Consider the following 13,567-nt stretch of genomic DNA (forward strand, 5'->3'; position numbering starts at 1 on the left):
ATTGGCCAGTGGTTGCTGTGATGTATGAATTGCTATAAAACATTATCTTGGTAACATCATTGTCTTCTTGAATTAGTGTGTTCCACAGAGTTTACCTCTTTATGCTAAAAAGAAATTGTGCTGTTGCAGAGCTATCAAGAATATTATAAATCATCTAACTATGGCAAAATTCCATTGTCCTCCTAGCAGTATGCTAAAATAAACATTTACACTCCTCTTTCTTGTACAGTATAGTACAAATTATCCTACAACTCTCAGATCTCATAACAAAAACTACTGATAGTCACAGAGAGCCAGATCTGAAGTTACTGTAACTGGAATTGTTTTAATGAACCCTTTCAGAAAGAGTATTTAAGTGATCACAACCTACCTTTTGAGTGGTTTGATAGCCGAGAAGCAAAAATTACTTTTTTGCAAAGTTACCAAAACTGTTGTGAACTATTGTTGTGACACACTTTTTCCTCTGTTTGTAGTTACGTGGTGAACGTCGGACTGGTGGACAAGCTGTGCTGCTGTTTCCTGTCTGTTCAAGGCCCAGTTGATGAGAACCCCAGTATAGCAGCTTTCCTGCAGAACGCCGCGGCAGTGCTGCATGGGATGTGCCAGCTGTGTTTGGCTGTCACGGGAAGGTGAGTGCGCTGCCTGTCAGCTCAGAGCAGGGCTCAGGCAGGGGCCTCCTGCTGAGCCTGCCAGCCAGAGCTGTGAGACACACAGGGACAGAAACAGTGCTGGAGATTCCCTCTGCTCAGCCTCTTACCAGCACTCTGGAATGAGTTACCTGCACCGAGCCTGCTTCTTATGAGCCAGAATTGCAAACTTTGCCTCCTTCACTCATCATTCCACAAAGGCTTTTATCACTGATAGTTTGAAGTGTCCAGTCTCAAGGACTTCAAGAGGTATTTTATTATCACCTAAAATCAACTGTTAATTGATTTGTCTCTATGATTTGTCTCTAGAGCAGCCTCATTCAGCTCTTGTTCTTTAAATTACCACTGTCAGTAAGGGAATTCTATTTTCCATAAAGAAAGCTATTACTAGATTGATCAGGGAATTTTCTTATGCAAAATGCTTGTTGTTGTAACCTAACCAAGGTTGTGGGAAGTGTGCATGAGGGTGTGTGCCTGCCAGCAAATCTGGACTTCTGTGGTCTGCATTGTAGGACAGCCTGACACTCATGTGAGTGAGAGTCAAAATTTCAGAGCTTTGGGCTGTACTTACCACAACCTACCACACCGTTACTGTTAGACATTTCAGGAAAAATCAAGGCTAGGAGAACTTTACAATGCATTCCTGAAGGGAAAAATGATGCTAGGGTTGAAAAACTAGAGCTAATAAAACATAGGATAAGAAACAAAGCTGTAGGTAAGAGCTGTTGCTGGTAGCCATGGACACAAACAGATGGAAAAAGAACTGTGAGAAATATGAGCCCAAAGAGACCATCCCAACTTACTGAAATTTCCCTTTCTGAAAGCTGCCAACTTGGCATTTTAAATTCCAGCAAAGCACTGCCAGAAGTCAAATACTCACTAAATAAAATAATAAAAACATCACCCTTCTGTTAGTGGAATAATAGTTCTAGCTCAGAGCGAGTAATACAATACTTGGAATTTCTGTAGCAGGCACACACTTCACCAAAATATTAGACATCTTTGCACCCCAAAATAGTACAGCACTGCACACATACATCATGAACATCTGTTCTTTGTAGCACCAGAGTAATTTTGAGGGGTTGAGTGTTTTTCTTCACAGATACACCAAGAAGTATCTGATCCTACGACCTCCATGAACAGCAGTGCTCTGGATTTTATCCAAAGGTGCTGGTTGTTCATGATTCCAGGTTAGATTGTTCATTTGAGCATGAAAAGAAATGAGAGGAATGAACCTGGAGATTTCAAAACTGTTGTCTTTCACTTCAAGATCAAAAGCCTTGATGTAACTGATTAGAAGGGCAATTTAAATCACATGTCTTTCATCACCTGAGCCCCCTGTCATTTAAGCAGTGTATGCAGAGTGTAATTCTGTCTTGTTACAGAAGTCCTCAGTGCTGGAGGTGATTTAAATGGAAAAAGGTATTGCCAAAGGCTGATTAGGGTGGCAGAAACAGAGCTCAAATTTATTGAATTCTTAAATACGTCACACTACAGTAATACATGGTGTGTGATACCTGATTTGCAGCACAAAAGGCAGCCCCTCTGTGAGAAATACAGATGCCTCTTTCATTCCTGGTGAATGATGGTGGTGGCATTGCAGCCTTTCCAGTGAGCTTTTCTCGTTCTCCAGCTCAGCTGACACAGGCTTGAGCACCAAACCAGCCTGCCTGTTACAGCCCTCTGTCCATCCCAGCCACTCTGATCAGCCAAGGTCTGAGCTCGTTACTGAAATTTGAGGAGCCCAGGAAGTATTTCAGGTGCTCTGACACTGCAGCATGCAAAGAAGTTTTGCCAAATTAATGGCAGGCTTTTGCCATTGTTGCAAGAGCAATTTTGAAATGTTCTTTTCATATATCCTCCCATATAAGATGGTTCCAGGTTGGAAACTTCTTTATGCTCCTCAGTGGTAACCAGGGGATGGGGATATAAAGTTAATCTGGTTTTTTTTAGTAGAGCTTTATCAGGCTGTTATCTGTCACATAGAAAGTTGTAATTCCATATGAAATTCATGAGAGTACTGTGGCAGAGTGCTGTCTGGTCTGTGTGCAGAGTGAGTGGCACAGTGGGAAGCTGACACAGGACAGTAAATACTGGGTGGGGTACCAGGACCACCTCAGGGCTCAAACCAGCCCAGCACAACAGGGAAATAAATCCTCTGTGAGCTGTGGGATTCTTCTCCTGTGCATTCAGATCTCACCGGGTTGTTGGGAGCTGTACTGCAACTGTAATTGCCATATCCCCAGAGGACCAGAAGTTCTTGTTTAAAACTCAGGTTTTAAACAATTAAAAGATCCAGTCCTGTGAGTACAGAGTATGTTGGGCCATTTCTGGAGCTCTGAGGTAGGAAGAGCTGTCAGTCTAGACTTTCCTGCCTTCCTCAAAAGCACATGTCATAAAACTCCAAATTCAGCAGAGTTTTTCTAAACCAAGCTCTGAATTGATTCCAGTGTGTATTGGGACAGTTCCTTCATGGAGATAATTCTGTAGGCACTGAAAAGATCTCAGTCAAGTCCCTCTCTGCACGTGCCTCTGTCAGGCAAGTGTCACAACAATAATGATTATTAGAGAATCGCCTCAAATTATTTTATATATATATATATAAATCAACATTATGTTCTAAATGAGGTCTCTGGTTGATATAATGTAGATGGTAAAATTTTAAGACATGAATTAAGAGACTTCTTTTATTGCTGTGATAGACTTGTAGGAAAAAAAAGTCCAGAATCATAGAGTTAGATACAGTAAAGAAAAGTCTTACTAATGTAGAAACATAAATTGGAGGATTTTCAATTTTAAAATCATAAAATGTTATTAAAATAAAAGAATCTATTCTGAACATATGTTATAAACATAGCCTATTATAAGAGAGGGATTTTCTTTCCATTAATGATCAAGGTCTTTAAAAAAGATTTAACTTTGATATTGATCTTACTTTTCAAATTATCATTTTTGATACTGGCTAATAAATGCTTGATTGATTCTTTTAATTGAAATTGTGCTGTGGATGGAATAGCACATTTTCCAAACACTGTGGAATACATATCAAAGATCAACTGTTGAAAACAGTAATAACTTGTTATCCTGTTTCAAGCTTATTTTGACACTTTGTGTCCTCTTTTCTTACACAGTGAGAATCTTTGAGAGTGATTGAGACCTCCAACTGGTATTCCCATTTTTCTAATGCTGTTTTGCATCTATAGCTAACAGTGGAGGTGAGAGCTCCTTCCTCCCTGATGAGCTGAAATAAAAAAAGGTGTATGAGAGCTGACAACAGGGCATTGTCCCTTATTGTTTGTAGGGAGAAATGAGAAAATGCAGCGTGTCTGAATATTGAGCTCTCTCTGCTGAGCTGATGAACCTGGCATTTGATACTTAGCCTTGAAAACTGAGGCCCCAGTAATGCTTAACTGGTTTTTGCTCCCCATTAGGAGTAACAGTAGCCACAACTGAAAACAGATACATGTTTATTATCTTGAAATAAAGCAAAATATAAAATACACTCTCTATGGGGTTGTGTGGCCATACAGACCTCTTGAAATCCGTGTGGAACTGCAGATGTCCAGTAGCAATGTTCAAGATGACAGCCCTGTTTTCCAGAGCGTATCACTGTAAGTATGAGGGATTCAGGGCCTATTTTGGGCCCTCAGGTCCTGACTGCACATCTGGAATGTGCTTGGCTTGTACCCACAGGACAGAAAACAATGAGCAGGCTTGGAATGCAAGGAGCATTAATAAAAGCACGGCCCTGCTGCCTCAGCCCAGCCTTCCCTAAAAGCAGGGGGGCACTCAGTGAGAATCTCCACGGCAGGTCCTTTAGCGCAGCACAGCAAAGGTTTTGCTTATGTTCCTGTCTTCTCCTGTACTGCCCAGGGTTCTTCCAGCCTGGATCCCCTTTTCCCTACTTCTCTGGACCTAAGGCTCCTGTCCCAGAAGTTTAGTTCCCTACTTCTCTGGACCTAAGGCTCCTGTCCCAGAAGTTTAGTTCCCTACTTCTCTGGACCTAAGGCTCCTGTCCAGAAGTTTAGTTGTTGCTTTGTGGAGGGCTAGAGTTAATGCCTTGTTTCACTTCTGCCCGTGAGTGTGAGTGAATAAACTCCCACTGACACAGAGTTACTGCAGGGAACAGGGGGAAACCCAGGGCAGTACTGCAGGGTAGGAGTCAGTCACTGAGGCAGAATGTTCTCCCCAGGAGCAGCAGAGTAGAGAGCAATAACACAGATACAAGGAGGATACTGCATTGTGCATAAGGGAATATTGCAAATAATAGTACCTCAAATTATGTAGGTCCTTGGAACACCAGCTGTTCAAAAATGTTGCTGTTTTCTCTATTAAAGAATTGTCTTCAAGCTTTCTCATTACCCCAGAAAACAGGGTGTCAGAGCAGTGCGGTAATTAAATTGTTGCTGTTCTGTCCCAGAGCAGTGGGAGGGTATATAAATGTGTGTCAGCAGCTAATGAAGCTGTGGTTACCAGATGCAGTGGCAGAAAGCTGCAGATGCAGGGTCTGACCCAGGGAAGCAGAGCCTGTCATGTCCCACATCCACACAGAAGTGGGCTGGGCTCAATTTTATTACAGTCATTAAGATAATGTCTGCTTTGGCTGCTGGATGAGGAATCAGATGCAAGTGTGTCTGAACCTTGGTTTTGCTTCTCACCGCTTCCAAGGTACAGCAGCTCCAGCAAGTGCTGTAAAACTAACTCTAACTTGTGTCTGAAAGTACTGGGAGGCTTCAGTTCATCACTTCTGTGCAGCACCGCAATCCCCGCCTGACACTGGGAATTGTAGCAAGGTCCGACAGGTGCTAAATACTTTGTTCATCTTTTATTATTATTTTGCCTCTTTATTTTGACATCTCTTTCTAAATAAAATAATTTAGAAGCAAAAAGTACTGATGATAGTTTTTAAATCCTAATAATAAAAAACCCCAACAGATTATATTCTAAGCCTCTTTGAAACTCGTGTTTTCATTTCACTCCATGTTTTTAATCAGGAGTATATGTTTCAAATATACAAACATTATAATGTATACCCTTAGAGAGGCTTGTCTGCTTGTTAGCTCAGCCAGTTTTTAAAACAATATATTTTCAGATATAAACAGTTTGCTCATATTGAAGCTTGGAGAAATTGTAGTTTTATACTTCTGCAGAGTATGCTGTTTCTTATCAAGCTGTATTGAATTCCTGTTTTTAATAAATAGTGGTGTATTTTAAGCAACTAAGTAACACTGTTTAGTATCTTTCTTTCTTTCTTGTGATGGATATATCCACATTTTTTAATTCTTAAACTCTTTTTGTAAGTCACAGATCACATACCAATTCCTGAGACCCCTTGATGGCCAAGCTGAAAATCACAGTGGCAGCCCATAATGAAAATTCTGTGCATTTCATTAATTTTTTTTTTTTAATCGTGCAGGTTGTTTGACCATAATACAAATATTTGTCTGTTTTTCTGTGTTTATAATTATTGTGACTGGTAAAGTTTGAAAGCCTGTTTGTTTTCCCAGCTCTATCAGCCAACATGAAAAATCCAGTGGGTCTTGCTTCCCTTCAGGGATTAATTGAAGGGGTTTTGTCCATAGTGACTGTTTTACTTTTGCAGCTGCTACAGACTCAGAGACAAAGTTTCTTTAAATAGGAGAATTAAGAGGAATTGCAGCTCTAGGAATCTGTCTCTTAACTTCAGTTTTATAAAGTCCGATTTTCTGGTGTGACATTGTCATCTTATGTTATGAAGGTTTTTGGGGGGTTTTGCTTCAGTCTGTCCCAACAGAAATGAATTTTCATTGGGCTTATGTTTTGAGGTGAACTAAAAATCTGCTAAATGTATGAAACCCAGTGTTGTGCAGACTTGACAAAAATCACTCAGAACAGTAGAGGCAGAAGTTCATGCTTTATTTTATATCATTTAATATAGTTTTTTTCTATTCTAAAGCCCACAGCAAATACAAGTAACTTCTTTTACCTTTTAATTGTAAACATTTAGGCTTAAAGTGGTGGAACCAAAAGTTCAATGCAGCCAGTGTTCTGTTCACATACAGTTAACTGTAGTACAGACAACATCCAAAATAAATTCTTCGTAGCAGTTCCTTCAATCCATCAAATCTAGAAGACAGATTTTTAATTTCTCTTTAACAGTTTTGTTCTGTACAAACTTCAAACTTTTTCATCTTTTCTGTGAAAAAACTAATGCTTGCATTTAGTTATTTTACAGTTGACTCTTTAATGTATATTTTGATTGATTCTCTGCCCCAGAACAGCACAAAATGGTAAAAGGATTTCATCCAGCAATGTAAGTTTTCTCATATGGAATTGTTTAAAAATAATGATGGAGTGAGAGTTGAAAGCAAGCTAACTTTAACCTTTGGTAAAATTGGTCAATCTTCTGATTGCACTGTCAGAAAAAAATTCCGGGAGGTATCATATGCAGTAATTAATTTGGGGTTATCATTTGACTGTGAGTGTACTTTTCTGTTTTGTACAGCTGAAAAAGCTAAGAGTGAAGTTAGGAAATACTAGTTGGCAGGAGGAGCTGTGCTCTCATGTGATCCTGTGGCAATAAACATTCTAGTTAGTCGAGTGTAACTAAGTGATGGTTAGCACATTTTGGCTACTGCATCCTGGAGAATAAATCCTTGGACATCAGAAGGCATTTTGGAGTGAGGAATACCAGGGAGCCCAGACCCTCAGAGCAGAGCTGTGCACAGGGTGGTCCCAGAGCTGCCAGCTCTCCCTCCTCCTGCAGCCATCCCTCCCAGCGGGGCTGATGTGCCAACACACCTGGAACTTTGCAGCAGGGATCTGCCAAAGGCACAGCTGGCACAGCCAGGTGATGGCTCAGGAAGTGTCTCTGCTGACTCCATTCACACACACTCACTTAGAGACCACAGAGCTTCAAAATGAAGATTTGGGGCATGGGTTCCAGGCATAGGGAAAGCAAAGCCCTGCCATAAATTGTTGTGCAGTGTAGCCCCACCCAAACACACTTAGAACTCTGGTGCTTTTTTCCACTTTTTATTCTTTGTGGAGTAAATCTTAGGGTCTTAAGGAAAACATTCACAACTATGTTGCTTTTGTTCTTACTGTGTTTTACTAAAGATCTGAATCTTCTGTCAGAGACTTGTGGACTACTTTTGCAGTGTGGAGTGGTTTTTGTGCAGCATAGGTGTCCCTGAAGGAGGCCTGGGACATTGATCCTGGAGGTAACAGCAGAGGGTACAGCACTGAATAGCTTTTTCAGCAGCACTGAATATTCACAGACTGTAAATAGAAATAACTCAGCGATGGTACCCAAAAGTGCTAATTTCAGATGAGATCACTCCTTACGTCGTCTGACCTACTGCTTTGTAAAGGTAAAGATGTGGGGACAGCGGTGGAAACAGATGAGTGCCAGTAGAGCGAGTTGTGTACAGCCCAAATAGTGTCCTGTCATACTCAGCTGAGCTCAGGGCTGCTCTGGGACCTGGGCAATGCAGGTTCGTCATCCTGCTCTGCCTCTTTCCCTCCCGGTGGTCCAAAGAAGCGATGGAGTGCTGCTAACAGACAGAAATTCTCATGGACAGACATTGGTTTGGGTAAGGTGGTGCTTTCTTGCCTGCTTGATTTGCTTCACTAGGAAAAGTGAAAATGACAGAGCAAGGTGGTGGTTGCCAAAACTTGGTCGTTGCTGGGCTCATGGTTTAGTTTCTCTGTTGAAGAGTCCGTCTGTAATTGTAAAGAGCAGGATTGGTCAGCCTGCCTAGAACCGGTGTTGGAAATGTCACTGGAGCCAGTGTTTGTAACAGGGTGTGCAGGGTGCTCTGGTACAGATACAGGAGAGATTATTGAGGGCAGTTCTAGTCAGGGAAAGCTCCTTTCTGGTTCGGCTCAGCAGGAATGTTCTGAGCCCTCTGAGTGTCTGTTCTTCGCTGTCTTAAATGGAGGTCTTCAAACTTACAGATCATTTTAGGAAATGGTTATGGTTTTCACTTCAATTTCCTTTGCTTTTAGTAGTTATAAAAGGGAAAAATACCCTCATTTAAGTTGTCCTTTTGTAATGTTTTGTCATGTAATTTGTCATATTTTCCTTTAATTATAACAAGGAATCATATATACGCTCAATCTCTGTAGGCTCTTTTGATATTGACACTTCCTTCTTTTTTCCTTTTTTCTCTTTTTTTTTAAAGATGGGTATGTAGTAGATAGGTAAAAACCAGACCTTGATGTAGCATATTTTCATTGTTACTGTTTGCTGTGTTTTATTATTTTAGTGTTTCTTTTGATTACCTGTATTGACCATATGTGTTTCCAAAATGAAATTCAGGTAATTTATGTTATGAGTTTGAATTAGAATCCAGAGAATATAAAACTTGCTGAATTATTTTGGGGCTTCACTTTGTGCTTGTCTACCCTCCACATATTATTTAGCCTCCAGGGCAGTGATAGTCTGAGTCTTCAGCAGTTGTCCTGCATCATCTTCTGGACTATTAATAATGTGAAAAAACATGAGTAGTAAAAATCATGAAGGATTATGTGAAGTGTTTTTGGAAGTCTGGGTGTGAGAATGGAAAGGGCAGTCCTGAGTTATTTGCCTGTCTGTGCTGATATCTAGATAACCAAAAACCTTCCCCATTATTTTATGCGCACGCCCAAAAGATGGCAAAGAAACCCATTTTCCCGTGTGCACTTACCTGTGCTTTGCTGCCCTGCTGCAGTCTCCCATAACAGCATCTGACTGAAGTAAGAAGCAGTGTGTTTTCCTACTGCTCCACACTTCATGCTTGAATTCCTGCAGAACCATTTGATTAACATCATCTGTTCCCAGTAACTTATTTCACTGCTTAGGTGGGCACTTTGTTCCAGTGCCTGCAGCCCATCACTGTGGCGGGAGAGGCTCCAGGAAGTTCTCCCACTGCTGCTGGCTGCTACTGCAAGCAGCAAAGGTGAGAGCAGGCTGCTGACCCGAGGCAGGGCTTGCGTGGAGCCCCTGCGTGCTCCCACAGTGTCCCCAGGCTCCACGCTGGTAGCAGGAGCACGGGCACAGGGTGTGACGCGAGATCCTGAATGAAACGGCTGCACTGCAGTTCGAGAGAGCGTGAGACGGTGCCCTAATTATTGCAAGTATTTTCTGCAAGTGCTGTGGTTTCCTGGCACTTCAGGCTCCGGGTTTTCCCCGGTTGCCAGCTCAGTGTTTCTCTAGCACTTGGCTCCTCGGCTGCTGCCGCTCGGCCTCAGCGCTCGCTGTTCCCTGGCAGGTCCTGCAGCGTGTTTGACAGCGCCCGTCCGGACCCCACGGGACTCACAGCAGCTCTGCAGGCCACGGATCTGGTGGGAGTCCTGCACATGCTCTACTGTGTCCTTTTCCACGGCACCATCTCGGACCCAAACACAGCCAGCCCTAAAGACAGCTATGCCGCCAGCACGGTCCAGGTTGCCATCCAGAGTTTACGTTTCTTCAATAGTTTTGCTGTTCTTGACCTGCCTGCCTTCCAGGTAACAGATGTTTTAAAACTTCTCTTAGTGGGATAATGTTAATTATTGGTTATATCTCTGGACTAAGTTTCATCTTTGAGATCTTAGTTATTGAAGGAATTTTTAAATGTTAGGTTTAATGTATAAAATTTGTATCTGTTGTTATATCTACCATATAGCTGTGGCTGATGAATTTAAGCAAAAAGTGAAAATTTAGAATACAATTAATGCTGAATCCAAACCACTGTGTTTTCTAACTTCTTTTTTACTTGTTTCTAGTATAGTACTTTTTATATTTATTAAGCCTCAAAAGTGTAAAAAGAAAAATCTTAGTCAAAAGGACTAAATAACACTTTTTCTTATGTGAAAGTATTTGCTTGTATTAGAACCACATATTACATTCTCCGGTGCTTTCAGGGGCCACTTGATTTAAGATTGTGCAGCTGAAACTGATTATCGCTTGATATCATTTTTTTAGCAAGTAAAATTTTGTTGACCAAAAATTGGAAAATATGTTTTCATAATTTTTATTAAATTAAAAAAAAAAGAATGCATTTTGAGTCCTGAGGATTACTTACCTTTGTCTGTGAACAGAGTTCAAGTGTAAATGAATGATTTTGCCATACAAATACTGGTGTATTTCTCAGGTAAGTTAGTAAAGTTGTGTTGTTAATATAAAACACCTGTCAGAAGGCATTGCTTCATAAACACATTTAGCAGCATCAGTCTTACACAATTCAACAGAACTGGTTTCTTTTTCATTTAATGTGTGATTTGTAGTATGTTTTACCACACTCTCCATCTGAAATGCGTTAGCTCAGCAAGAGCTTTGCACAAGAATTTAGTGTGGCTCGTTCGGGTGGTGTTTCTTGCCGTGGACTTGGAGTTCGTTTGGTGTCACCTGTAACAGCAGCAAGACTTCTGTGTGCAGCAGTGTTCCTCTGCAGCACCAGCCCAGTCAGGGTTTCTTTGCAGGGACAGAAGCAGGATATTGACAGGATATTGACCATTTCTTTCTGTCAGTCAAGGCAGTTCCCTCCTACCCTCGTTCAGCGCCTCTTGCTCTGAGACTGGCTGTTACAGGTGTATGCCAGAGTCAGGCTTGACCTGGAACACGTACAGTCTGCGGGGGAGCTGTAGCAAATCACACTGGCTGCAGGGCTGCTCCCTGATATCCCAAGAAACCACTGTTCATTTTTAAAACACCATCTCCTGCTTACCCTGTCTGTATTCATCCCTCTACCCACGCCGTTACATCCCAGCATTTATAATAAACAGTCAGCGTTAACTTCCAAACTCCATGGTCTGTGTTAGTCTGGTCTACCCAAAATGGTGCAAGTCAGTAACTGTTGCATGAAGGGTGGTCAGAACCCCAGCAGTGGGAGCTGCTTCTCTCAGTTCATGGACACGGGAGGTGTCCAGCTGTTTGCTGGACTGTGGGCATGGTGTTGTTTGTGATGGACAGGAAGCCTGGGGTAGCCTCAGCAGCTCTCCCTTCCCGTGCATTAATGTGATTTGTTTCTGTAATGTTAAAAATAACATCCACCTGAGGCAGTTTGCTGGACACTGACCCCATGGGCCATGGCAGGCTGGCAGACAGCAGAGGGGAGAGCCTCCTTTATGCACTGTGTGATCATTATCTCTGAGGAGTAGTTTTATCACAAATTGGTAGGACTATGGAATAGGGGGTTCTGATTAGCAGAAGAGGTCTGGTATTCTCGAGTTTGTATTAGCACAGATGGCTCATGCATATATATTTCATTTAATTTGACAGTATAAACAATTGAAAGATGGTAGTGAGAAACAGCACAGGGTCCTGAGCTGATATTAATTCTGGCTAAAAAGGAAGCATAGTTTCCTTGAAAAATTAGTTTAACTTCTATACACAAACTCAGGTGCCCTTTGACCTGTTGTTATCAGAGGAGGTTAAACCCAGAGTATGGGTCACAGCATGCACAGACAGCACTAATTAAATAAGGATGGACCTGAGAACATGGCATTTACATGACATAAAGCAGCAAATAGTGGCTGTATTGAGCATTAAATTTTGAAAATACACTGGCTTACCAGAATGCTTGAAGTTCAAGATCGAAAGCATCCACAGCTGAGCCTGGTTTCATTGTCAAGAATCCTGCTTTAGCTGGGTGTATTTGGAATTCAGCAGGACTAAACTATGCCACAGCCTGGGATTTATGTGTATGTATTTGCCACAGGCTACAAGGTAGAAAATGAAGAAAACTCTGAAATGAAAGAGATCTTCTCAGGCCTGCATTGCTCTTTCATTAGAGTTAGGAGACTGTCATGCTCATTCCTTGTGCTTTAGTTTTCCCCTTTGACCCTGTGTCGCTCTGTCTGCTTGACATGTTTATTAAATAGAGGCTGTAGGCTGCACAGATAAAATCTAATTCTGAATCTCCACGTTACAGCTATTTGCCTACTTTTAAAAAACATCCCAAGAAGCTTTGCAGCTGAATGTTCTCTCCTTTTGGATGTTTCTAAACTTTTTGTAATGTTTGAAAAGTCATTATTTGTTATTAATCACTGTATTCCATTCAGAGCGTGAGTTATTAATGAGAAATGCATTTTGCATTGCTGCAGAAATGAAGATGGTTTGGTTTCTTTTGCTTATTTCTAAGAGATATTACTAAATATTCCTGGACCATGTAATGTATGTCAAATGAAATGGTCAGCCTAATGCTACACTGAATGTCAAATAAGCAGAATCCAGTTTTTCCTGTGTCCCTTGAAAATTTGAATTTATTCCTGCTTCTGTGGCTTTTAATATTATATTCCAGTTTTGAACAGTAAGTGGCTGAAAAAAGAGATCTGACTGTGGCATTTCACAAGGAAGGACATAGTCTGTGCTTTGCAAAAATACCCCAGAAGGGTGCAGTTGATGTGTATGCTGTTCACACAAGTTCTAGAACACACTGCTGGAGTGTGATTTCTGTTTCTTGGTCTATTTTCAGTCAATTGTGGGAGCTGAAGGACTGTCCCTGGCCTTCAGGCACATTATCAGCTCCCTGCTGTGGTACTGCTCTCAGCATACCTGTGAAGGATTGCTGCACGAAGTCATCATTTGTGTGGGCTACTTCACTGTAAACAACCCAGATAACCAGGTAAGGCAAATGGAAAAGGGGATCAGAAGTTATCGAGGGCACATTTAGTCATGGATCTCTCCATTTAGTCAGGAAAGTCATCCCCTCAGCACTGGTTTTGAAACCCTTTGGATTCCTGCGAGCTCAAACGGATGTGTTTGCAAAAGGGAAACTGAAGTAGTGTGTTAAGACAAAGACATAAATTTTGTGTGTCCGTAGGCAAGCTCCATTTGTAGTTCTGATGCTGCCATTGCACTGATTTGAGCTGGCCTTGCTCCTGCCAAGGCATATTAGCCACTGATATTTTTAATTCTAAGTTAGCTTCACATCAGCTTGATCAGATGGTTGTGGTGCCCAAGTTAAACCTTTTTA

General features: G+C 41.5%; 1 protein-coding gene across 1 annotated transcript in view; it reads left to right on the forward strand.

Annotated features, from left to right (window-relative positions):
* The window catches only part of SCAPER (S-phase cyclin A associated protein in the ER), a 137,874-nt gene that overhangs the window by 104,005 nt on the left and 20,302 nt on the right, over positions 1 to 13,567 (forward strand). The window contains exons 27-29 of the mRNA XM_068204430.1: positions 474 to 629; positions 9,881 to 10,118; positions 13,067 to 13,216. Coding sequence (XP_068060531.1) covers positions 474 to 629; positions 9,881 to 10,118; positions 13,067 to 13,216 — 544 coding nt within the window. The remainder of the gene's footprint in view (positions 1 to 473; positions 630 to 9,880; positions 10,119 to 13,066; positions 13,217 to 13,567) is intronic.

The sequence above is a fragment of the Anomalospiza imberbis genome, chromosome 13 (genome assembly GCF_031753505.1).
Source record: "Anomalospiza imberbis isolate Cuckoo-Finch-1a 21T00152 chromosome 13, ASM3175350v1, whole genome shotgun sequence".
Taxonomy (NCBI): Eukaryota; Metazoa; Chordata; class Aves; order Passeriformes; family Viduidae; genus Anomalospiza; species Anomalospiza imberbis.